Consider the following 25966-nt stretch of genomic DNA (forward strand, 5'->3'; position numbering starts at 1 on the left):
CTTACAAATTTCCTTAATTAAAAAATGTTTTAAACTATGCAATTACGAGTTGAATAAGTGAGATCAACAAAATACTCGTTTTTTATTAAGCGCGATTAGCAAGGGTTGTGATTGGTGTGTGAAAAAACAATAAAAGTTGAGTGCTTTTAAAACTAATGGAATTTATGTTGAATTTTTATTTCTAAAGTTTTCAATAAAGATGAAATTAATAAAAAGTCGAACATAAACGATTTTATAGCTGAAAAATAATAACATGTAAATGCAGATATTCAAAAAGATTTAAACAAAAGAAAAGAAAATATAAACATTTTTATTCATATATAGTATATATACTATGGAAAACAGCAAATAAGTGAATATCTCAGTTACTGCAATGATTTAGAGCAAGCTTAGCTAGTAATTTATGAAGTTAAGCTTCCTTATCACAAGTTTACACATTGTTTTGTCAATAACAAAAACTAACTGGAAATTCTTTCTATTTTTTCCCTTACTTTTCAGCAGTCACGCGCCCGCAAAAACTCCACCAAAGCAAACAAACTGAATGCAGCCGCTGCATCAGCAACATCGCCTCGTCTAAGTCCAGTGCCGGCAGCAACACTGTTGCCGCAGCAATCGCCAAATACCACAGCAGCAACAGGCAACCTGCAGCAGCAACAGCAGCAGCAATACCAGCAGCATCAGCAACTTTTGTCGCAGCAACAGCAGCAACTCCTGTCGCAGCAGCAGCAACAGCAATATCAGCAGCCGCAGCAGCAACAGCAGCACTTCCAGCAGCAACAGCACTTGCAGCAGCAGCAGCAGCACGCACAGCAGCAACATTTGCCACAGCAGCAACATCAGATAACCGCACAAATCCAAACCATGAAGGATCAACCGCAGCAACCCATGGTGAGTCGTCAATCGGTTTCGATTTTTCCCCTAAATGCCATTGACCTTTTCAGTTCTGCCCCTTTACTCAATTAGTTTTGATTTTCATTTCATTTTCCGTTTCAAGGCAGCCAAATGCAAAACACAAAATACAAAATACAAAACACAGAGCAAACCCATAAATTCGCTTGGCCATATTGCGTATACGTCACGTGGCCCCAGGCCCAATCAATTGCAGCTGTGCATACACAAACACAACAGCCAGACAACTTTATATATATATATATATATATATATATATAGTCCCCCATTCATTCATAAAGATTTGGTCGATTTTTATCAATGATTGCTAAATGCTTTTGAAAACAAAACCACACACCACGCACACACGTGAGCCAGGTGCAGATAAATTCCAGTTACAGGAAGCCAGCTGCCTCAATTCATACACTAAAAAAAAATTACAAGCAAATATTTTCTAAAAGGATTTGGTCGGAAAAAAATTATATAATTTGACTTTTTTTTAAATAACCAAACAATTATAGTTCTATTTGAATTTTCCTCGCTCAACTTTAGTTAAGGAATGAGTTTAAGAAATGATAATGAATTTAACAAACAGAAAACCAAAACTTTTTTCGAGTGCAATCAAAACTGTTTGCGTTTAAATTTTTACATTTTATTTGGATTTTATTGTTGCCCCCATTCCATTATTCCTCACTTTCACTTTCATAACTTTTTCAGTGCGCTCGTAAAAATGCAAATGAAAACGGGTTGAGTTTTGGGTCTGGCCGGCAGTCTGGCTTTGTTTTTCTGGCTTGTTATTCGTTATTCGTTTTTATTTCTTTTCATGGGGTTTTCCTGTTTATTCAGGGAACAAAAAATGTAGCATAATTTGAGGCGCGTTAATTAACAGTGGTGTTTTGTGTGTACACGTCGCGGAAGTTGTAAAAAGGAAATTTCTGTTTTCTGGGGTTCTGAAGCTCTGGAGTTCGCCACCAATTAAACTGAGCCTAATTAGGGCACCCAAAATATGATTTATGACTGGCCAATTCAGAGCAGCTTTGGGAACATAATTCATGTCAGTTATTCAACTGTTTTTATGACCAAAATGTTTATTTATGAAGGGTGTTGTAAGGGAGTGGAGCGGAAGTAATGGTATTAGTTTGGGTTTGAGTTAAGTCTAGACCTGAAAATAATGGTTGGATATGGGCATAATAAGGTGGCTAGAAAAAAGGAGTTGAAATTGGCTTAAATAAAAGGACCAAAAATCACCTGGGTAATAAATGATTGTGTAACGAAAAAAAGGGATTGGGTTTATGGCATGGGAAAACTGTAGAATAACTAAAATTTTATTTCAAGGACTTTCAAATTTATATATAATGGTTAAATCTTTAGGATACAATTTCATAAAATCATTTTTTGTTCATTTATGTCGTTAAGCATAGTGCCTAAATTTAAAAATTTTACGCAATGGCACATGTTATTGGAATTTAATCTTTAAAAATGTAAATTTCATGTTTATTTTCCATCTTTTGCAGGCACCCATGGCCTTCTATCCCACATGGCAGGCGGATCCGTCGCAGGGCTGGCAGAACCAGTTCATACAGCAGATACCACAGAACACACCGGCCATAACGTCCCTGAATTCGCTGGACTTCCAGACGCAGTCGTATGCGTATCCCTCGAACGGCTATGTGCAGTCGGGCCTGGGGTTCGATCCCAACTATGGCCGATCGCCATATGCGGCGCCAGTGCAGCGCTACGATTTCCAGAGTCAGCAGTTATCCTCGGCTCCGTCGGCCATCAATCAGGTGGGTCTGCAGGGGTTTGCTCCCAGTTACGCCACCCCAGTGCCGCCCTCGCAGCAGCAGCAACAGCAGCAGCAGCAGCAACAGCAACAGCAGCAGCAGCAACAGCAGCAACATTTGGGAGCGGATCTGAATAAGACGATGTCGTCGGGAAACGACACGCCTGGATATCCGCGGGTGAGCAGCGTGCCGCCGCGCTCACTCAACTGTAACGGGTATTCAGGCGATTACAGCGGTTCCCCAACCACCAACAGCAGCAACAGTAACAACAACAGCAACAACAACAACAACAGTAGCAGCAACAACACCAGCAACAACACTAGCAACAGCAATCCCCCCACAGTGGTAAGTGGTGGCACCACCACCCCAGCACCACCGCCCACTGTAGTGGCTCAGCCAGCCTCTTCGCCCATGCAACCACCCAACCAGGCGGTGCCGCAGTCGCCCACGCGCAGCAACATGTTGCAGGTGCAGCAACAGCAGCAGCAACATCAGTCGCCCACGGGCAATGGCCTGCAGCCCTATGTGGCACCCCAGCAGCAACATCTCGCCTCGCCACCCATGCAGGATTGGAACTGGCAGCAGCAGCAACAACAGCAGCAGCAGCAGCAACAGCAGCAGCAACAGCAGCAATCTCTGGCTGGTGAGGGCTATCCGCAGGGTGAAAGACTACACCTAAACACCCGCATCAAGTCCATGATTATGCGCAAAAGTGATCCCAAGGATCCGCCGCCTGATTTGCAGCAACAGCAGCAGCAGCAGCAACAGCAGCAACAGCAGCAACAACCGGCGGTGCAGCAACAACAGACCGGTCATTTTTTATCGTATAGCCACCATCTCCGGCCCGAAGCGGCGCTGAGCGCCAACGGACCGAGCAGTGCCACGCCCACCCACGCAATGCCGCCCAGCCTGCAGCAGCAGCAGCAGCAACAAGTGCAGCAGCAGCAGCAGCAGCAGGTGCAGCAGCAACAACAACAGCAGCAACAGGCAGTTGTTGGTGGGACAGTTGCTGCCGAGCCGATCGGAGGTGGTGGCGATCACATCTGGAAGCCACACCACGCCAACTCATTCAAAAAGCCCAGCGTGGTTAGTGGTTACCCAGCCGGACAGGATGCCCAGTTGCAGCTGCAGTTGCAGCAACACCAGCCAGGCCAACACACGACCATCAGTCATTCAGTGGAGCCACCAGTGGTGGTCTCTGCACCGCCCATTCCGGTGGCCACGCAACCCAAGAAATCCCGGAGTCGCAGTAAAGCCAGCAGAGCAGCAGCTGCGGCAGCAGCAGCCGCAGAAGCAGCAGCGGAAATCGATAGGGATCGCAACTCCACAGATCCCGGAGGCGGTGGTGGCCTGATGAAGCCCCTCAGTGGCGCCCACTATCCCCACCCGCATCCGCACGGAGGAGCACCCAATCAGGACTATCACACGCAGTACATTAAAACCGAACCGGGTCTCCTCGGACCCCCGCAGCCCAATAAAATGGAGGGCTACGAGCGGAACTACCAGAATTTCATTCAGTACGCAGACTTTTGCCAAAACGATGGTCAGGGTCAGCCGGTGCAACAGCATCATGGTCATGGGCAGCAGGACTACGCCGGCTATCACCACAATTCAGCTTATTATGGGGCCGGAGCCAGTAGTTTTCAGCAGAATTTCCAGCAGAATTTTGTCCCCGGATATCAGCACTCCACTTACGGAGGCAGAGGAAAGCCACCCGCCAATCCAACGCATCAAATCCATGGACATGGCCAGAGTTTGATGGAATTGGACAGGAAACCGGACACACAGAGCATTATACCACTGCCCACGAACTATGAGAAGGATATACCCGCCTATCCCATTCCGCCGCATCGATATGCGCTGGGACATGGAGCTCCACCGCCGCATTTGAGTCACCACGGGATGCTGGAGCCCAAGATCGAGGATATGGGAATGCTGGGACATGGCGGGGGCTATGCCTATCTGGGCGGTGAGGGAAAACCGCTGAACAATGGCTTCTCCTGCTGCCGACAGGGCGGAACTCGACCGCCCACGGCAGAGCACTTAAAGGATGGCACCTGCCTGGGATTGGGCATTCAGCCCAAGGAGGAACTCATCGACGAGGACGAGCTCATCGACACCCATGGCAATGGGCTGAAGCCCATTGGGGGCGTGGGCAAGGCCAAGGGTAAGCAGAAGCCCGACGAGATACCCGAAATCGTGGTGAAGCACGAGAAGATCAACCCCATGTTCGACACCACGGATCGACTGGAGAAGGGCAACAAGACCGAGATTCCCGAGTGCGAGTGCTTCCAGTCCGACAAGAATCCTCCGGAGCCGGGCACATACTACACGCATCTGGGTGAGTACATAAAAAATTAAAAACTTTTAATATTTATAATTTTTTTCTAAAAAGTTGCTTTGTTTATAAATTGCTTTAAATAATATTATTCTTTGTTATAAATAGTCAAACACACAATTACTTTGTTGTAACGAAGATAAATATATAAGACATCTCAGAAATATTATAAAAATAAATCTTATATAAATTAAATGAAGTCAGAACAAATATTTAAAATTTTTGGAACAACTTTTTATAATTAAGGTTTTTAAGAAGTATTACATAGATATATATTTAAATTAATATAAATATACATTTACTATACAAAACCCATTGGAACCAATTCTCATTTTTACCCTATGTTATTAAATTTCTCTCCAGGCACGGCATCCTCCCTAATGGAATTACGAAGAGAATTCGAGGAGCGTTGCAATCTCACGGGTCGCCAGTTGAGGATCGAGAAGATTGTCTACACGGGAAAGGAGGGCAAGACTTCCCAAGGATGTCCAGTGGCCAAGTGGGTCATCCGAAGAGCTGATCTCGAAGAGAAGATTCTGGTGGTGGTCAAAAAACGACCAGGTCACAGGTGAGTTTTCTACATCATTATTTATACAAAAATGGTTTTTAATTTTTTTATATTTTTACTTTTCAGATGCATAGCTGCCTACATAGTGGTGTGCATGGTGGCTTGGGATGGAATGCCTCGTTTGGAGGCGGATAATGCCTACAAGAATCTGATCCCGAAGCTCAACAAATACGGCCTGCCCACCACGCGAAGATGTGCCACCAATGAGAATCGCACCTGTGCCTGTCAAGGTATGTACAAATATAAAACACATAATTTCAAAAATAATAAATAAATATTTTATGAGAAATATAATTTCTCTTCGTTTGACGTGGTTTATGCGATGCGATATTTATATTACTTTCAATAAAAAAATGTTAAGATTCTATTTGGAATATATTTAATAAATAAATTAGAGAGTATTGAGACTACAGTGAAGGTCTTAAGATGTTTTGCCTATTTTGATATTCAATTAATATCTAATATATAATATTTTTTTTTTTTACTTTATTTTCAGGACTCGATCCGGAATCCTCTGGTGCCTCGTACTCCTTCGGCTGCTCCTGGTCGATGTACTACAACGGCTGCAAGTACGCCCGCTCCAAGACGGTGAGGAAGTTCCGGCTGTCGGTGAAAAGCGAGGAGGCTGCCATCGAGGATCACATGAACCTGATTGCCACCCTGCTGGCACCGGTCTTCAAGCAAGTGTGTCCGCGGTCCTACGACAATCAGACGAAGTACGAGCACGAGGCCAGCGATTGCCGGCTGGGCCTGGAGCCCGGGAAACCCTTTTCCGGGGTGACAGCCTGCCTGGACTTCTGCGCCCACTCGCACAGGGATCTGCACAACATGCAGGACGGCTGCACGGTGCATGTGGCTCTGCTGAAGCCCGGCAATCGGGACACCCGCCTTCCGGATGACGAACAGTTCCACGTCCTGCCCCTGTACACGATGGACGGCACCGACGAGTTCGAGAGTGTCGAGGGCCAGCGGGACAAGCACCGCACCGGTGCGGTGCAAATGCTGGACAAGTGAGTGTACCGTTGAGTTTTGAGCAGCAGCTCCCTAAGCACTCGGAAAGAAAATCGATCGCAAATCAGGGAAATCGTCGTTTAAGTCACTGAAATATATAGAAAATATTAGAAATGCACATAGCACATAATTAAAAAATATTTATGATAAATTCGAGAATTTTATTAGGAATCTATAATATTTATTAGGTATATAGGCTTTAACTAAAACATCTCTAAAAAGTTTAGAAAAGCTTTACAACCACACTCTACCCCTTGGGCATATTTTTCTTACATTAAAAGTGCAAATTAACATTTAAAAAATAATATATCATTCGATATGTTTTCTAATGTTCATAATAATTAATATTGGATATAATTTTGGAAGGTATTTATTTATTTACTTATTTATTTATTCAACTAAACATCACTACAGAGGTTCAAAATATTTTACAATCACACTCCGCTTATTATTACATAAAAAGCTGTAAAAATTAAGTATCACTTCAAAGGATTGCTTTTGTTAGGATACAAAGTTCCTTACTCAAAAAAAAAACTTATAAAATCTGTAAAGGACTAAAATATTTTTCACAATGCAATTATTTTTAGACGGCTTTCCACATCTAAGTTCGATTTTTGTTCAGAGTGTATTGATCCATGGACTTTGCTAATATGCATTTCCCATTTTCTACCCCCCATCAAATAGATTCCCCTGCGAAGTACGCGTGCGATCGACCCCGTTGATACCCTGCAGAAGGCATGGCAAAAAGCGGAAGGAGGGCGACGAGGCGGCGCCACCGGATGGAGATCAGGATGCGGTGGGCGATGCCAACAGTCAGAGCAGCTCCAGCAATGGTGGTGCTCCCACGCAGGGCAACAACAGCAACCAGCAGAGTAGTCCACCAGCTTTGGGTTCGGCCAATCACATCAAGAAGGAGAACGGGGTGGCCGCCAACGGAGGAGGAGGAGGAGGAGGAGGAGGAGGAGGTGCGGGATCAGCCAAGTCCAAGGGCAAGGGCAAGTCCAATCAGTCCAATAACTCCAGTGCTTCCACGCCGGGATCAGCGCCGCCTTCGACTCCCTCGCCGCGATGCCAAACGCCAGTGACGAACAATCCCAGTCCGGCGGGCAGTGCTTTCAGCACCCCACCCGTCCATGGCTCCAATCCCAATCCTGCCCAGAGCAATGGTCAGACCAGCACGGGCAATCAGCCGGGCCAGCTAATGAGCTCCAACTCCAGCCTGATGAACATGGCCACCATGATCGACACGTTCACCGATGCCCAGCTGCAGTCCAATCAGATCTCAAGCACTGTCTTGGATTCCCCGTACTCCTATGACTATCAGACGGGTTCGTATATCGACTCCAGGAACTACTATGGCCAGTGGCCCACGCCTCATGCTCCCATGGGCATGCAGGTGGGCGGAGGGGCAGGAGCTGGAGGTCCTGGAAACCCTGGAGCAGCTGTTCCCGGAGTGGGTCCACCCTTGACACCCACCACGCCCACGGCTCAGCCGCAATTGGCCACACCCACTGCTCTGCCAGGCGGCGGAGGAGCGCCGGCTGCAGCTGCACTGCCAGCTGCTGCTGCTCCTCCTGCTGCTGCTTCTGCTGCTGCTGCCATCACAGCCAATGCTCAGCTGGAGACGAGTAATGGCTATGGCACGGGTAGCTATCAAACGCTGGTCTCCAATCCCGCCTCGAATCTGGTCAATCCGGGCGGAGGAGTGGCCCCACCTGCCGAAGTGCAGCACTTACAACAGCAACAGCAGAATCCGCAGCAGCAACAGGGTTCGCTAATACCCAGCCTAGTGGGTGGCCCACCTGGTGGTGACCTCAAGAGCAGACTGGTCAGTGGCGAGGAGAATCCCGATTCTACTACGCTAGTGAACCACCATCATCATCATCATCAGCATCACAATCTGACGGAGAGCAAGTTGACTGCCCTGACTTCCATGCAACCGATGACGAACCTGGCCCAATTGACCACCTCGCATCATCCGCCGCATCAGGAGGGATTCGTGAAGCCGAAGCCACCGCATCAGCCCAGTGACTACACGGCCCAGTACACGGCTCAGTATCCGAATAACTACCAGATGTATCCACCGCCGCCGCCACCGCCACACTCGGCCTACTCCGCCTACGATGCCTACCAGAACATGAACTACAACTATGGTTATCACCAGGCGTACTCACCCTACGGCATGTATCCCCAGCAGACGCCGCCGCCCACGCCTCCGCCGCCCTCTCCCAACTGGAATATGTATGGTCATCACCAGACGACGGGCGCTGTGAACTCCGGCTATGGCGGAGTGGCCAATCCTGCGGTGTTGGCCAGTCCAGCGGGTGTCAGCCTACAGAAGCCCATAGTGCAGCATCAGCAGGTGCAACAGCAGGTGCAACAGCAGGTGCAGCAGCAGGTGCAACAACAGCAACAACAACAACAACAGGAACCTCCACAAACCATCCTGCCCGAGCTGAGTAATGGCCAAACCACTGCCGAAACAGTGGCCACGCCCACGCCAGCTGGAGAAACGTCTCCCAGCAATGATGCAGTATCGTTGCAGCCAGGAAATCCAGTAAATCCAGGTAATCCTGGCAATCCAACAGCTGCCACACCAGCTCCCTCGCCGGGCAGCACAAACTCCAGCAAAATCGAACCCATTGGCGAGGTGGCCGAGATCAATGAGAACATCGAGGCCTTCCAGGATCCACAGATGGGGGGCGTGGCCATTGCTTTGAATCATGGCAGTGTCCTCATCGAATGTGCCAAACATGAAATGCATGCCACGACGGCAGTGCGAAGACCAGATCGTCATCATCCCACCCGGATGACGCTGATCTTCTACCAGCATCGCAATCTCAACCGATGTCGTCATGGCATCGACGAGTGGGAGGAGAAGATGCGGGTGAAGAAGATCAACACGGATCTGGACAATAAAGCCAAAGAGGAACGCGAGCGTTTGATTAAGAAGGCAGCTGGCGAGGATCTGGACGAGCTGGATGAGGATGGACTCATGCAGGACGAACCCATGACAGTGCCGGTGAAGAAAGAAACCTCGAATGGCGGCCAAAACATGAAGAACGGAGCCAGTGGCAGTAAAAAGAAGAAAAGTAGCGCCGCCGCTGAGGCTAAGAAAAACCTGCAAAATAACAGCGAGCAGTCAAAAAACGAGAAGGTTGCCCTCCATGCACCAACACTGACGACCACGTCGTGGACGACCCTGTTCCCCATGCATCCGTGCGTGGTTTCGGGGAAATATCCGGAGGGCAATAGCAGTCCGACCTCGTCCACGAACAACGCCCCTGGTGGCTGCCCCCCATCGCAGTTGCCCCCGGCACCGCCTCCTGGCAGTGGGCTCCTCCCTCCGCCCACGGCCACGCCCACTGGCACCGCAGCAGCAGCACCACAGCCGCCCACTCCGCATCAGCAGCCGCATCAGCCGCATCAGCAGCAGCAGCAGACCTGAATCTCTTCAGGCTGAGGGGTTACTACTGGTAGTCCCTAATCTTAAGCATCCACATAAAGCAGCCCTGTTCCAAAATTGAATATCGATAGGATTAGGCGGTTTGGAAAACAAAAAAAACCTGATAATATATTTCAAGTTAAAGAAATTAAAATGGTTTAAAAAAAAACATTCAGAAAAGTTAACAAAAATTGTAAAAAAAAAATTGAAAATGGTTTTAAGACTATTTAAGGAAATTTTAAAAAGTTGAGATAATTAATATTGAATTGAGTTATCCTGAATATTTAAAGAAAAATGTAAAACATATTACAATTTGTAAGACACAGTTTGAAACAATGAAACGCATAATATAATGAAACGATTTTCAAAAAGCTAGATTTGAAACCAAAAAAAAATTATGACTATTTTAGCGCTACGCGTTATTTTCAAATTTAAAATTTGATGTCTCAAACTTTAGATGGTTATTTTGGGAAAGCAAAACTTCAAGAGATTCAAATAATTCATTCACAGTCAATTTTGCCTTTCGAAAATGTATCAAAAAGATTAACGGATTAAAAGTATAAAATCTTGAAAGCTAAATTTAACGATTTCCGCCAACCGTCGAAATAAATCGAAATGAAATTAAAGAACAGGGCTGTATGACTGAATATTCACTCAAAGCAAAGAAAAGAAACACGGAGACAAAAGAATTAATTATTTTTGTAAATGCGTCTGATTTTGTGTGCCATAGGAGGAGAGTAGGAAAAGTCCGCCGAAAAGGAGTTGCAGTTCAAAAAAGTACAGTTGACGCTGCCAGGCCAGAGTTGTCACCATTCCACAAAAACACAGAATAACAAAAAAAAAGAACAAGTAAATCCCAAATACTAAATACATCACTCAGCAAAAATCACGCAAAAATAACAAGTTTCTAAACTGATAAAGCAGCTAGTTTAAAATCAACTATTAACTTTAGTTTCTTAAGAGCCAGCAACAAAACAATTTCTGTTAAATGAGTTATTTTTTAAAGACAAGCAAAAAACAAACTACATAGGAGCCGCAAAAACGAATACTACTAAAACCAAAACTAAATAAAAAAAATTTTTGCTTGAAAACAAAAAAGTCATATTAAGAGTTAGTGGAAGTTGAAAAAAAGAAAGATCATTGCCAAAAGTACAAATAAACCATTTTTTAACAAGCAACTAGAAAAACGTAAAGAATTTCGCAAGACAACAAAAGAAAATAGTTGGTAACAAAGGAAAACAGTTTTTACGAAAGAACTACACTACACTACAAGAGTTTTTAATTTAGTTAAATACCTTTTGTTTTCACACAATTTGACTGTCCTTTGGGATTGGCTCGAAACTGAGTGGCAGTGCCAAACGAATTTAAATTGTATAAAATGAACAAATGAGAAATTTCTGTCTTTAAGAAGAGGTTGAAAATGATTTTTACACTGAAAGAAATTTCTCAGTTGCTTAGCTGATTTACCGTTAAACCAAACCACAAGCAAAACAGTTGAAAATGGTGCGAGCAGGACAACTATAACTACAACTAGAGAAGAATTGAATATTTTTGAGCAAGTGAGAAAGAGACAAACAGAGCGGCACACGCTCGGTGAGAAAGAGATGAACCGATGGAAATGTAAGGCAGCAAGACATTTTTAAACTTTAATCATAATTTAAACTAATTTTAAGCAACACACACACAGACACACACATGCAACACAAAACGAAAGTTATATATTTTATTATTTATGCGCAAATCGACGGCAAATAAGGGGTTAATTCTAGTTATTATTATTTCTGCAAGATTTAGTTTGAAAAACCCAAAAAGACTCGAAACCAATCAAGTATTAAGCACTAAACAACCAACAACTAATACTAAACTTATTTGCCTAACCATTTGTAATTGTTGTATAAAACTCAATTAATAATTTGCATCCATCCAAAAGGTAAAATAAAAATTAAAGATTAGAATGCAAAATGTGGCAGCGCAACTGAATTTCAAATCAAATTAGTCTACATATAAATATATTTTGCACAAAACGAAACAAAAACGAAACAAAAACAAAAAGGAAAGGATAAGCAAAAAACGGTTATATTGATAATACGATTTTTAATTTGACGATTGTACGTAATGTAATGTAAATGTAAGGCAGCGAAGAAGACTTTTGAGCAACAAGAAAAAACATGTTTTGATAAATATTTAAATGTTTATATAAATATATATATATATATTAATATAACTTATGATAATTGATAATTGATTAACTGATTACGCAAGCCAACAACTATTATAGTTTGTAAATGCTTTTTTATCATTTTCAAATAAAAGCAAATCCTTTGCCATTATTAAGTTACACAAACAAAAAACACCCCAAATCGACTTTTGAGTTTCGCGGGGCGTCCGGCGGTGCACCTTATATATAAACTATACGTATTGGCATATGATAAAGCAAAAAACAAAACAAAAACCAATTAACATTGAAAGCAGCATAAGTAATAAGCGGAAATCAGAATTAGAAATCAGAAATGAGAATATAGCACCTGATCACAGCGATTATTCAGGTGCTAAATCAGCGAGAGATACGATATAGCGATGATACATACATATTGTACTTGTAAAACGATCACAACAAAAAAACCGAGAACGTATATACAGATTGTGAAGCACGAAGATGGATGGATGAGAAAAAAAAAACATAAATTATATTTATTTAAAGTACGCGCATGGAAAGCAAACAGATATTAATATTAAATAAAACGAAAACAAAGTTAAAATTGCCAATTTGCGTTTAAATATGGGTTTTATCATTAGGTGGTAATAAATTATGGAGAGGAATTTAAATATAGTCTTCAACATTTTTCTAAAACTGCACTTTCTCTTCATGATACTTTTAGAATCTAGTTTCAAACCAAACTAAATTCTCAAAAAGTTAAAAAACAAAGCAAAGTTTGCTTTTTTTTCTTAGGTGGTTTATGTATAGTTTTATCATTGAATAAAGTTCAATAAAATTTTTAACATTTTTTTTGAAACTGCTAAATTTAATGGAAAACATTTTTTCTGGAATACAAAGTCATACATATCAAAACTTATGACCACTATGAATTTTCCGTTTCATAATACTTTTAGAATCTTGTTTAAAACCAAACAAAATTCATCAAAAGTTTGAGATGCACTATTTATAAAGATACATGAATAGTATTTAATGCAGCAATGGGAATGTGCGCTTGAGTCGCGGTAAATTGTAAATTGTAAATTGGCCAAGCAACAGCCTTACAACCTATCTAGCCTAGTTATTTACAACGAAGTTTTCTAAGTACATGGCAAGTGATACTATCGCTGAGCAGCGGTTAAATGTTAAAGATTGAGGACGAGGTCCTGGGAGTAGTTGTCCAACGCCGTCTGATTGAAGGAGCCGAAGTTCCATTGCTGGAAACGATTGTCGGGATCGCATTTGTTGACCACCACCTCCTGGGAGAAGGGCAGCAGCTCCAGGCACCGTCTGCCCTCCGTTCCGTGTTTGAGTAGCTTCTGCTGGTAGTCGTAGTACCAGTACTGATTGCCGCCCTGGCCATGGCACTCCCACAGCCAAATGGGTGCATTGGCATCCCAGATCTGCACATCCAGGCACTCCTTCTTTCGCCGCAGTCGCAGATCCCTCTTCCAGCTTAGCTCCCAGAACTGTGTTCGCTGCGGAATCTTTATATCGTTGGCACACGCGTACATGCCCATCTTGTTGTGCTTCTTCCGGCCCATCGTGTCCAGGCAAAGATTCGTGTTGCCCACATTTTGGATGGCACCCAGGGCATAGGCTGGCGGATCCACCGGCGGATAGGTCTTCATCAGATCGAAGGCCACCTCCTCCATGAACCACTTGAAGGATTTGCACTTCAGCTTGGTGCGAATCGCCTTCTGGGCTTTCAGATCTCCAGGATCCACGCTTTCATAGAGTCCATCTCCGTGGCTATACAAATAGTGCTTGTACTCGTCCATCCAAACCTCCGCCACTCGCTTGTAGTTCTGCAAATAAATCAATCGTTTGTTAATAAAAAAACTATTGCATTACTTTTCTAACAAGTATTTAATTTCGAAAAGACTTATATTTCAAGAGTTGTGGTTTAAATTTCTTAAAATCGGTGTATAAATTTAGGCATACTTTAACAACAATGTGTTAGTTTTCTGCCCTAAATTTTCGATAATAAACAATATGCTGATAACTAAATATTTATTAATGTTTACAAAAACAAAAATAAAACTTATTATCTGAACGATTAAAGTTTTGCAAACCTATATTACAAAATCGCCTGAAAGTATTTTTAGCAACAAAGTGTTAAATTTGCTGCCATTAGTATTCAATAGTAAATATTTTTTTTGCAAACTAAATAACAAATAAAGATGTCCCATTCAGATAAGCCAATGTAATTGGTGAGAAACTTGGCGTGAATATTTGCATATATATTTAGCAGCTACATGACAAGTTTTTTTTCGCTTTAACAGCTTTAACAGACAAAAGATCTTGAATAGAGTGTGTAATAAAAGTAAGAAACAGGTATTCTTTCAGCTAGATTAAAGGGCGTGTCTTTATATGCTAATTATAAATATATAGCTCTTTTTTAAAACGGGTTTTGGGTCAACGAATTCAAAATTTTTTTCTTTTCTCAATTTTTGTTTGAGTATATTTTAGATCAGAGCTTCTGTGCACCTATTGGGTATAACAAATTTCTCAATAAGCTGAGTATTAAATATATATATTATTTAGTATTGAATTAATGAATTGAAGTCTGTAGTTTATTTTCAAGACACACTTGACCCATTTAAATGCGATTTCTAAAACAAACTATATTCTGAGTTAATCTACTCACCTTGTGCAGATAGTCGCCCTTTCTGGGACTCGGTTGGTGGTGACGAGGTCCGCGATATATATGGCCAATGCGGGAGCAGGGAGCATCGTACATCTCACCGCCGCACATCCAGATCTTGAAGCTCAGCTCGTACTGTTCGCCACCCCAGATGTCCAGACCCTCGTCGTAGCCGCCCAGTTCCCAGAAGAACTCTCTGGAAATGGCAAAAAGACCACCGGCCATCACCGGACTTTTGAAGGGGTCCGCCGGATGCTTAAGATCCTCATCCAAAAGAGGCAACCGCTTGTAGAAGAACTCCCAGTCGAAGGCTCCTCGGGCACCCTCGTCTTGTGCCCGATAGTTGAAGTTGGAGTGATCGATCACATCGATGAAAGGACACACCGCCGTCCGTTTGTTCAAGGCTATTGGCTCTAGCAGCGGTGGCAACCAATTGTAGTTGGCCTCCACATGGGAATCGAGGAAGATGAGCACTTCGGCAGTGGCATTCCTGGCTCCCGCAGCTCGGGCACCAATTAAACCCGTGCGACTGGGCAATCTAACCACTCGCACCCACTTAAAGTGTTCCGCAATGTAGGCCTCCAGATCGTGACCCAAATAGTCCCGATCACTGTGGTCATCCACCAGGATTATCTCCTTCAGCAGCTCCGGCGGTGAGCGGTTGATCAAGCTGTGCACCGAGCGCATCAGGACGCTCAGATATTCGTTGTAGAAGATGATGATCACACTGACAGTGGGCAACTTCGCCACATACTCCTTCTTGCGGCAACTGCAAAAGAAAATTTATTAATATAAATAATAATAAATGGGCTATGTTATAAGGTAATTCAATTTAATAGTTTAATGTTTTGTTATAAGGGAATTAAATTTAATAGTGACAGAAAACATGTTGTTTAAGTGAATATAAAAAAAAAAACAAATTTTGCTATAATTAGCCATACAGTTTCTCAGAAATTAAATGTGTCTCTTAATGAGCACAAAGATATTATTGTTCCCGCAGTATTATTGTTTTAAATCCAAATTTATAAACTAAGTTTTACAGACGGTCAAATTTAGTAGCGACTTAAAGAGGGTTATTTAAATACAAAATTGAAATAATCTGTTAAGTTTCAGTCTATCAAAAAATAAGCGGAATTAACATATTCCGATTTGCACATGTCCATTAGTTGATTCTAAAAATGTATTTTTAAATTTTTACTAACTGATATAGAGCAGTAAACATTTATCAACATGACAACAAAGATTTTATCTATTGGGGGTCATAAAATAAACGTTATGTGGATGTTTAAATTCGAGTGTGTTATCCTCAATAGAAATAAAAAAAAAACTACATGGTTATGTATAATAAATTTCACACATTTTCACAATAACCTTTTGTATATATATATAAAAAGACAACTACATATTTGGATATATAATTTTGAGAACTACACCCTCATCAAAGCTATTTTGTTCCCCAAAAATATGTAGCTTCATAGTAAAAAACCCAAAAAAAAGTGAGCAATAACCTTGATAAGAGTACTACATATTTGGATATATAATTCTATTATCAGAGCTATAAAGTACCCCAAAAAAAATATGTGATTTAATGCCGAAAAACTTACAGATGATGGCGGATGTCGGGCAGCGAGCGATTAACCGATATGGAATCGGAAAGCAGGGCATTGAATCCGTTCTCGAGGGACATTCGTTTCTCCAACTCCCGCTGGGATTCATCGTCCAGCGTGGCGGCTTTTCCCTTCTCGCCGAGACCCACTCGCTGGGCATCTCTGGCCATGGCCGTGTAGTCATGCCAATCCTTCTTCACGGAGGCATCGGCGGGCGGAGCCACCTGGAGCTGCTCCTGGGCAGGATTGTGGTCCTCCTCGTCCACCGGTTCCGGGTCATCGATCTTCTGCAGCTCTGGATCCTCCTCGAAGTCAGGTTCCTCGGGCTTTCGCACCTCTGGTTTCTTGAGTTTTTCCCTTGGAGCTGGCATCTTTGCCAGCTCAATATCGCCGGAGAGACCAGCCTGTTCCGGCAGAGGTTCCACGCCATGATGCACGGGTTTATTGGTGTACGGACTGGAGGAGATCCAGCTGGTGATCAGTATGAAAAGTGTGAGGGAGACCAGTATAAGCAGCGAGGCCTTCACTATCCACTTGAGATTGGGTCGCCGCATCTTAGCCGGATATCCGTGGTTACGTGTCGGCCAAATGAACCATTAAAGTTGGTTATAACTTAAGCTATGAGGCCACGAAATACAGTTGATATCGGAGTGTTGGCTCAGGTGTTTCTTCTGCTATTTGCTGGGCTGTCTGTCTATCTTGCAACGTGGTTTCCACTACGTCAAAAACAGAAATGAAAGAATAGTTGAAAAACAGAGCAAAAGTAACCACATATATAAGTATCTTTCTTAAGTGGGCACTTACACACAAGAAGAAAAGAACCCAAAAGATAAGAGACATTTTCACCAAATTGAAAGATAAAAAATAAATTTGTGTGCTACTTATGCACTTAAAGAACTTCCGGTGAATATTTACATTATCGCTTGTCTATGTTAAAAAGAAGTTATTATGTTCAATGAATATTACAACCTTTTATGATGTTAAACCGCCTGACATTGTTTATATTTGCAAATTTAATTACTTTTAATCAGGTGAAACGTCATCAGCAGGTGAGTTCTTATCAGAAGTTGGTAGTGTTTTTTAATTGGATTTTTATGGGCTTGTACTTATATTCACCTGCTTTTGGTTATGTTCCACTCAAACCTCAATCCAATATGGGTTGAATAAACTTATAACTACTAATTAGCATAGCAAAACAAAAGGTTACTTCCACGTCCGCGAAAATTCGGTTTTTTTTTGGGCAGTTTCTTGGCGCTGTTCTAGTGCCGTTCACATGGAAACGCCTTCACTTGCCGCAGAAACAGCTGTTTGGGTATTCACCCCGAAAAAGGGGCGCCGTTCAAAGGGTTTTTGTAATAATGTTCTTCTATTTAACTTTTAAAAATGTAAAGACTTCTGAGCAAGCATTTAATACAATAGTTAAAAAAAAAATCACTTGAAAATTTAGCTTTTGTATCACTAAAAACAATTAAGGAATAGCATTATTCTTAAAACATTTAAAAGCTTTGTTTGCCGGCTCTGCGACATTTAAATTTGACAAACAGAAATAAACAAAAATCCACATAAATGATTAACAACTTCTTGCTTTATTGATGTAGCCAAGTTCCCTAGGCAATGTTCAACATTTTCTTGACCTCCTCCTTGTATTTGCCCAAATTGTACTCGTTTTCGCCCTCGTTGATCAGTTGCTCCACACAATTGGCATACGACTTGCTGGGCGACACCTTGGGGGCACCCTCTTTGATGTTCCAGTTGAGGATGCCCTCGGCGGAGAGCTTCGACTGGTTCCTCTCGAAGAGATACACCTCCATGTCGGCCTCCGATTTGGTTTCCTCCCAGGGTTCGGTGACAAAGGATTCGTGATAGCAAGCGGTGAGCAGATACAAGGCATAGTCGTAGTTCTGCTTCTTTTGCGGACACCGATCCGTGACGATGGTGAGGATATCCGTATCCTTGTTGTAACGATCGCCGACGAGACGCAAGAACTTATCCCGCGAATGCGCATCAAATTGAAGATCGGAGAGCTTCAGGGAAATGGTGACCCTTCTGGCCTCCGGATTTCTGATGGTGGGCAAGGCCTCACAGTAGTCCGTGGTGGTGACCTCGATGGGAAAGTGCCGCCGCCACTTGGCCTCCGTCTCCAGACCCTTTGGCCATGGCGTGCAGAATCTCTTGATGGCTTCGCATTGCTGGCGAATAGCCGGTGGCGTTAAATGCAGAAAATTGGGGATTTTCATCAGCTCGGCATTGGCGAACTTCGAGGGAGCTGCCGCCCCACGTTCCGTGAATCCCTGGCGAAGTGGCAGAGGCACACTGGCCGGGTGGAAGGATCGTGGTCCTGGCCAAACCGTCGTCCAATCCTGATCCACCGCCATGCGACCGGTTCGAGGTGGTGTGATGGGATCCCGGCGCACCTGTTGGCGTTTCTGGAATTGCTGCTTCACCGTCCGCAGGCTGAGCACTCGGAATTCTGTTCAGGAACCAGTAGAAGATATATCCATTAGAGTGTAAAGCATTAGGAGCAGCACATTGTTTACCTTCATCGTCTTCAACTTCTGCAGGCTGCTCTTGGTTGGAAAAAACACGAATACTGCTTTGGGCCGCCTGTTTTTTGAGTGGCAAACGCTCCCACAAGCGGGTCAATCCAGCAGACATGGTTTTCCTTTTCAATTTCTGTTTGCAAATCTAATATTTATTGAAAAAATCAAACTATTTATGCGGCTTTTACGTAAACCATGCGACAACCGAATGACATTCGCCCCGAACGGCAAGTGAAACAGCTGTTCGCTGGGAATTGCCATTCTCAGGTGACGCTTGAGTTGTTTTCCAATAAGAGCCCGCCAAAAAATGTGAAGTTTTAAAAATGCTTTTAATATTAAAGACATTTATGGAAAAATAGAATAAAATAAAATATCATATTAAAATGCTTCATAAAGTTATTTAACCGAACTATAGAAATTGATTGAAATACAAGTTTCCTTTTATATACATTTTTATTTAGGTAAAATAATAGAAAATATAACTTTTGATGTACTGTAATATGGCTAAAAAGGATAAGTTCAATCCATCACATCCATTCGATCCCAGCCTTGTGCATGGTGCTCCTTTTATGTACATTATTGTTTATTTTTAGTAAAACATTAGAAAACATTGCGTTATGCTGTGATAAGCCCCTCAAACTAAAGCTACCTTATGGCTATAACCGATTTGCTCAGTGGATCTCCTGCTTCCACTTGTCGCGTGCCTCCAATTTTGCCTCCGGAACCAGGGAGCTCTTGGCGCCGCCCAGGATGTTGGTGGTGGCCTGGGTGGCCAGGACCGCCGGACAGACGACGAGCTGCGGGATCTGGCGCACCACCGCACCCACTGCTCCACTGTAGCCCTTCTGGTCGTGCTCCGTGAGGGCAGCCTCGATCAGCGTGTTGGCCGATTCGTTGATGCCCTCCTTAACGATGGTGTAGGCGTTGGCCACGCCCTCGCGCAGATCCTTGGGCCGTCCCTGCCGCCGCCTCCTCATGTTGCCCTGCCGGCCACCTTTCCTCTTTTTCAGCGAAGGTCCAGCGGATAACATATCGAACGTAGTCTCCGCCGTGAATTGCAGCAGGTGTATGATCCTCGAGGTGATCTCCAGCGCTGCCAGTGCTGTGCGCGCCGTGAAACTCTGTGCTCCCAGCTGGAATCCCCTGATGATCCGGCCATCCTTGTTGTACTGCTCGATGGGCAGGCGGAACAGATCGTAGAAACCCTGGAAGAGCTGCAACACCGCATTGGTGGGCCCAATGCCGCTCAAGATATTGGGCAGCTGGTTGCGCTTGATGTCCTTGAGCCACTCCTTGGCCAGAAATTCGCAGAGCTTGTTCCAGCCCAGGATGCCGCGGCGGTTAACAATTTCTCTGAGATTTATACCCGATCCCTGGAGCTGCGCCAGACCCATAATCAAACCGGTGACTGGTCCTCGCGAGAGCTCAATCCTCCTTCCATGGTAGTCGAAACAAATGGGCAGAGCTGGACTGAAGACCACCTCGCGGAAGAAGACGGGTGGAGCCGTGGCCGGATCCTCCTCCAGCTCGCTCTCCACGCTATTCTCTTCGATCAGGACATTCAGATTTCGCTCCACCATCTCCTTGACCTCATCCGAATCGGGCTGCTCATCGGTGAGATCCTCCGGAAGTTTGCTAACCGACATCACTGGCATATCTGTGCTGGGTGGCACCTCCGTTTTGGTGGCACCACCACTGCCGGCCGAATTGCGGAACATGCCCGAAAAGAAGTCCTCCAGAAAGAGCAGTGTATCCTGATCGATATTCAGTTTTATGGGCAGAATGGACACGCGCAACGAGCACTCCTCCGCCGAGCTCTTCTGCGGATTGGGACGCACATTGAGCGCCTTCACTATCACCATATTGTCGTCGGGTCTGTGGGACAAGTTGTTGCCCGTTGGGTGATACAGAAACTTGTTGATGTCCGAGGAGCGCAGTCGGTCCCTGATCTCGATTTCCGAGACGAGCAGCACCTGGCGCGACGAGTACATGGATGTCAGCGGATAGGTTTCGTAGGAGAAGCGGATCTTGGAGAGCTGTATCTCCACCAGAACCTCCAAATTGCGCTGTGAACCCTTTGGTTGCTTCGGCAGGCTCCTCTTCGCGCCCTTCCTATCCTGCTTATCCTGTTCCTGGGCCTGCGATACGCCATACTTGTAGGTATCCGACATGCCAAAGTTGCCAGTTGCGGAAGATGAAGAGGACTTCTTGAGTGGTTCGTCGGGGAAATCCCGGCCACCGTAGAGGTGCCAGGTGAAGGTCATCTCGCAGAGGGTGTAGCTGCTCTCGGCCACTGGGAAATTGGCTGGCGGCCTCAGCAGATCCACCTTCTCGTGCGGCAGCTCAAAGTGGTTGTCCACAATCTGCAGCGGATCCTCCGAAATGTAGATCTGCTTGATGCCGAATTTGTCCATGCGACCGATCTCCTCGTCGTGTATAATGTCGAAGTCGCGTTCCTCCAAGGAGGCATTGCCCAGGGAACCCAGTTCCTGTTGCACCTGCGTGCCCAGCGAGGTTTGGGTAAGCACTTGGCTCTGCTGGTAGTACGATTGCAAAATAACATTCGACTCGAAGTCCAGAATGTCGCCAATGACCGAAGGGCTCTCCACCATCAGCGATTTGCTTTGACTGGCCTTGGCGGGCGTGGATTTGCGCTTCTCCTTGGGCTCGTCCGGAAAGTAGAAGATCTCGATGCCCTCCTCCCTGCCGCCCGGGGATTTGGTGCTCCTGGGGTTTGGCAAACACTCTACATCCATTACAGCATCGGCCATCAGCTTGTTCACATGGTTCTGCGTGTGATCGCTGACCTCCTGATCCTCATTCTGTTTGGGTTCCTCCTTCTGCTTGGTTTCCTCATTCAGAACGGGCTCCTCCGGCGGCAACAGATCCCTGTCATTGGCCACATAGGCTATCAGTTGGGCCAGAGCCGCAGCCGAATCGTAGCAGGTCTTCAGATGCATGTCGTGTATGGAGGAGCGCAGATCCACACGCGGTTGTCCACTGCCCTCGGCATTCAATCTGAACGATATATTCAGAAGGCCCAGGTTCAAAACGGGTATCAGCGAGTCGTCATTGGGGGCGTTAACCAAACCCAGCTGGAGCACACAATCCTCCGCCAGGAGACGCAAAGTGCAGCCACTCATGGATGATATGATATTGCTGCTCAGCGTGCAATAGCCCAGATCGAGGAAAGCGCGCTGCGGAAAGAACTTGGGGCGATAGTCGAGGCCACAGTTCCACACATGCAACTGCAGCTCGGAGATCAAGGCAAAGGGTTCGTACTCCTCGATGGGAAAGTCGGCCACGTCCATAAAGTCGATCAATTGATTCAGCCAGCTGTGCTCCGAGTGGCACGAGTGGTGCTGCAGGATGGCCCCACTTATGCCAAACGACATTTTCATCCTCTTGATACGCTGCTCTGGTTGCTTCTTGATCTCCGCCACCAGCGATAAAACCTCCATTCGTTTCCTTTCTGTTTGCACCTGATGATTGCTGGGAAAGTTATAGATGGAGGGCAGCAGATTCTTATCCGACAAGTCACTCCACGCCAGCACCAAATCTTGCCGAGTATTGCCACAATGCAAGGCCTCAATCTCGCCCAGCTGTATGCAGAAGAAGCTCCTATTCGCATCGTTGTCCAGCCCGTTCACTGTGAACAGACGCAGCTCCTTGAGATTCACCTGGAACTTGCCGCACTCCTGCGAGCGTTGATTGGTCTCCGGATCGAGGATGTGGGAGAACAGGATGAGCGAACCCTGCTCCACGAACAGCTCAAAGGAGAAGGCCTCATTGCGAACTGGCGGTGGCGCCGAAGCACTTGAAACAGTTGGCTCCGCCATGGAAAAGTAAATGCTGCTCTCCATGGCGCTGGTGCTGAGGAGCAGGTTCCGCCGGAACTCCTCCAACTGGGGCGTATCTGCATCCAGGTGGTGCTTTGATGCTACAACACCTCTCTCCTCCTCCTCTGGACGGCTGTCATAGTGCGGCGAACGTGGCTCCCACATAAAGAGATCTCCATTGAGGCGATTGTATATCAGTTCATACATGCTCTTCGAATCCAGCACAACCTTAACGTTGGGTACAAAGGCAAAGATTTTCAGCTTGGAGGACTGAGTGCAACTATCGCAGAACTCGTTGATCTCCTCCGTTTCGCCGGGCAGAAGGGAATCCGTCTTGTCCACACCGCCATCGAGTCCCTCCACATGGGATGTATAGCCAAAGGTGCATTTGGAGCTGAAGGGCGACTTCCTCAGGGGTTTCTTCTGATTGCTTTCATTACTTTCACTCAGCTGGAGCACATCGATTTGTATTTTCTTATTCGGCTGCATTCTCTGCTGGCACTTCAGCAGATGCACCGCACTCTGCTTATCCACATCACAGTAAAACGCATCCAGTTCATCCGAAACTATGCTGATTTGCGATCTTGAACTAACTACCAGAGAACGAAACTCCAGGGCCAAGAAATCACGACGCACATTCTTCTGCCACCAGGGAATCTTCTGCGGATCGTTGGCCGCCCTGCCGTCCACCACTGGGAATCGCAAGTGCAGACGCAGATTCTCGCACTTTACACTGAATTCCGTTTGGCTGGGATCATCTGGATAGGAGTTCGAGGGAGCCCCCGCATCTCTGGAAAAGGGGGAACTGCCAAAGAGGGCTCCCAAACGATCGTATATGGATATATCCAGTTCTGCGGTGCACTCGTCCAAACTGCATTCGATTTTGTTGGTGCCACGATTGTGGTTCTGCTTGAACATGAACGAGGAGCTCTGGGTGACCACGATTTCGGGTCGAATGTGATAGCCATCCGGGCAGTTGCGCTGGCGATCGAACTGCAGCAGATGCTCCACGGAGTTGCCCAGCACCTCGCTGAGATCCACGGCAGTGGCCGACAGGGTGGTGCGGGATGTGAGCTCCTGGAAGTAGCGTTGCTGACTGCCACCCACGATGATGGGGGCTGCTCGCAGCAGGAGGTACTGCTGCTGCTGCAGGGGCATTTGCTGCTCGAGGAGAGTGCCCAGAAAGAAACCACTGGCAGTGTCCGAGTAGCGAAGGTAACTGGCGTGATCGAACACAGTGCTAACACTGTCGATATTGGCGGTGTTCTGTATGAGTATGTCCTGGTGCAAGGCCACTCCATAGATTTTCGATATCTGAACCTTGAACTTGAGGATCTCCCCCGATTTCTCCGTGTAGCCCAACTCCTGCTGCAGCGTATTGGTGCACGAGGTGAGCATGCTGTTGGTGGATTCACTCATTTTTCGACTGCGCGAGTATGCGCTCCGGGGGGCATTTGCTCCGCCATAGCCTGAGTATTCCGAGGGCTCCGGGCATTCCGACATGCCTGTACACCAGTCCGCATTCTGGCCCAGAATTCCCGTCATCCGTGTGGGCTGCTGACTCTGCATGTGATACTCGCTGGGCGGCGGGACCGACTTCAAGCTCCTGCCCTTTTTGGGCCGCTCTTGCTGGCCGCCGCTATTGAATCCCTTGGAGAGCTCGATGAGCAGATGGATTTGCCGCGGCGTCAGCATGAAGTAGATGTCATCCAGGCTCAGTTCCAGACTGACCTTGGGTCCCACTATATTCTCCGTCTGCTTGATATTGATTTGTATATTCTGCGCCCCCTTGAGCTCCACAATCTTGCAGAGCTGTTCGTAGGGGGTGGGTCCAAACTGGTGGTCCAAAACATCCAGCACTTCGGAGGTGTGCAAACTGAGTCCCTCGATCACCAGATTATGTTTGGCTATCATGGGCAGCGCATTGAAGCTGCCGTTGGGATCCTCCTCCGGCGTTTCGGTGTCCTGCGAGGTGGACATGGTGGGCAGCTCGTAGCCTGTCTTGTTCTTGTACTCCACATGGCTGGCCTGGAAGGAGAGCACCAGTTTCCGGTCCGATCTGGGCAGCAGGTACTCTATATTCAAAGTGGTATTTGTCAGTTTGGCACGAATGCGATTGAGTACATTATCGATGGTTTCGGCAAACTTCTCCAGCCCAATCAATGCGTTGTTGTGGTTGAGAAAGGGCACATCGTCGTCCACCTGCTTCATACATTCCTCGGCCATTTGCATGGAGCTGCTGACGGAGGACCACATGGACTCCAGCATGGTGGTGCCGCTCTGGAAGCGGGTAACTGGCCTTAAAGTAATGGTTAAATTGGAGATCTCCAGGCTGCTGTCGTTGGTCATCAGGGCATTCCAGGGTACGACGACCGTCAGGCAGCCAATGTGCCCGGAAACCACCTCAAAGGCCCAGCCCTGATCCTCGAAGAGATCGTTGAAGGCGTTGACCTTCAGGAATATATCCTCCACCACCGCCTTGCCATTGTACAGATCCACTTTCAGCTGCTCCAAGTTCAAGTTATTCTCGAAGAACTGGCCCAAGTATCGCTGCAGCAGGTAGCGACACATTTTCGTTTTGAGGCCATCCCAGGGATTAAACCACGACATCTTGCCTGCGGTTTTCCCCTAATTCCCGAATTTTTCACCACCAAAGCGAAATCTTTTGTGCGTTTTAAATTTGTTTTTGTGCTGATGATATTTTTCCAGCGCAGCAGCAGCAGCAACAACAACAATAACAGACCTTTGTTATTGTTTTCTGGTTTTGTGGCGAAAACAAGGAAACGGAAGAGAATTATTGATAAGACTCTATAAAAATTGCTTACCACTCACATTTTATGATTGGCGGGGGCGGAGGGCGGCTGTGGGCGGGTATATATGTGCATTATTTTGGAAAATAATGAATTAATAAAGCGTAGTTAGCGAGTGACCATCGAATGTTGGCCCTTCTTCTTCTTCTCCGTTTTGTTGCTGTGTTAAGTGTGACCAGGTAAGGGGTGGGCGAGAAATACCGTTTGCAAAAGGGCTCTGCGGGGGAGGTGGTTTTTCAAAATAAGTAATAGTTTATTAATCTTTCTTTGATTTTAAATAAAATGACTATTTTTA

The 25966-nt window shown here is 45.6% G+C and overlaps 4 protein-coding genes across 7 annotated transcripts in view; 1 reads left to right on the forward strand and 3 right to left on the reverse strand.

The window, feature by feature from the left end:
- LOC108145818 (DNA N6-methyl adenine demethylase) overlaps window positions 1-10214 on the forward strand; it is a 99845-nt gene extending 89631 nt beyond the window's left edge. For 2 of the 4 annotated variants that reach the window (XM_017271406.2, XM_017271409.2), the window contains 6 exons: window positions 499-888; window positions 2403-5013; window positions 5374-5578; window positions 5645-5808; window positions 6075-6588; window positions 7274-10214. In XM_017271406.2, coding sequence (XP_017126895.1) covers window positions 499-888; window positions 2403-5013; window positions 5374-5578; window positions 5645-5808; window positions 6075-6588; window positions 7274-10037 — 6648 coding nt within the window. In that variant the 3' untranslated portion in view covers window positions 10038-10214. The remainder of the gene's footprint in view (window positions 1-498; window positions 889-2402; window positions 5014-5373; window positions 5579-5644; window positions 5809-6074; window positions 6589-7273) is intronic. The other 2 variants (XM_017271408.2, XM_017271410.2) reach the window with 1 other exon arrangement.
- A 2822-nt stretch (window positions 10215-13036) lies between these two features.
- On the reverse strand, window positions 13037-17765 carry LOC108145961 (N-acetylgalactosaminyltransferase 6). The gene is made up of 4 exons (XM_017271680.2): window positions 17599-17765; window positions 16480-17198; window positions 14879-15644; window positions 13037-14036 (listed from the first exon to the last, which is right to left on the reverse strand). Exons 2-4 carry the CDS (start codon window positions 17034-17036, stop codon window positions 13374-13376), a joined length of 1986 nt encoding a protein of 661 aa, XP_017127169.1. The 5' UTR covers window positions 17037-17198; window positions 17599-17765; the 3' UTR covers window positions 13037-13373.
- A 282-nt stretch (window positions 17766-18047) lies between these two features.
- On the reverse strand, window positions 18048-19241 carry LOC108145962 (28S ribosomal protein S35, mitochondrial). The gene is made up of 2 exons (XM_017271681.2): window positions 19020-19241; window positions 18048-18952 (listed from the first exon to the last, which is right to left on the reverse strand). Exons 1-2 carry the CDS (start codon window positions 19135-19137, stop codon window positions 18090-18092), a joined length of 981 nt encoding a protein of 326 aa, XP_017127170.1. The 5' UTR covers window positions 19138-19241; the 3' UTR covers window positions 18048-18089.
- Window positions 19242-19456: 215 nt separating this feature from the next.
- Window positions 19457-25820, reverse strand: LOC108145960 (autophagy-related protein 2 homolog A). The gene is made up of 2 exons (XM_017271679.2): window positions 25694-25820; window positions 19457-25619 (listed from the first exon to the last, which is right to left on the reverse strand). Exon 2 carries the CDS (start codon window positions 25469-25471, stop codon window positions 19694-19696), a length of 5778 nt encoding a protein of 1925 aa, XP_017127168.1. The 5' UTR covers window positions 25472-25619; window positions 25694-25820; the 3' UTR covers window positions 19457-19693.
- Between the last annotated feature and the right edge of the window lie 146 nt (window positions 25821-25966).

This window comes from Drosophila elegans, unplaced genomic scaffold (assembly GCF_018152505.1).
Source record: "Drosophila elegans isolate 14027-0461.03 unplaced genomic scaffold, ASM1815250v1 contig_208, whole genome shotgun sequence".
Lineage (NCBI taxonomy): Eukaryota > Metazoa > Arthropoda > Insecta > Diptera > Drosophilidae > Drosophila > Drosophila elegans.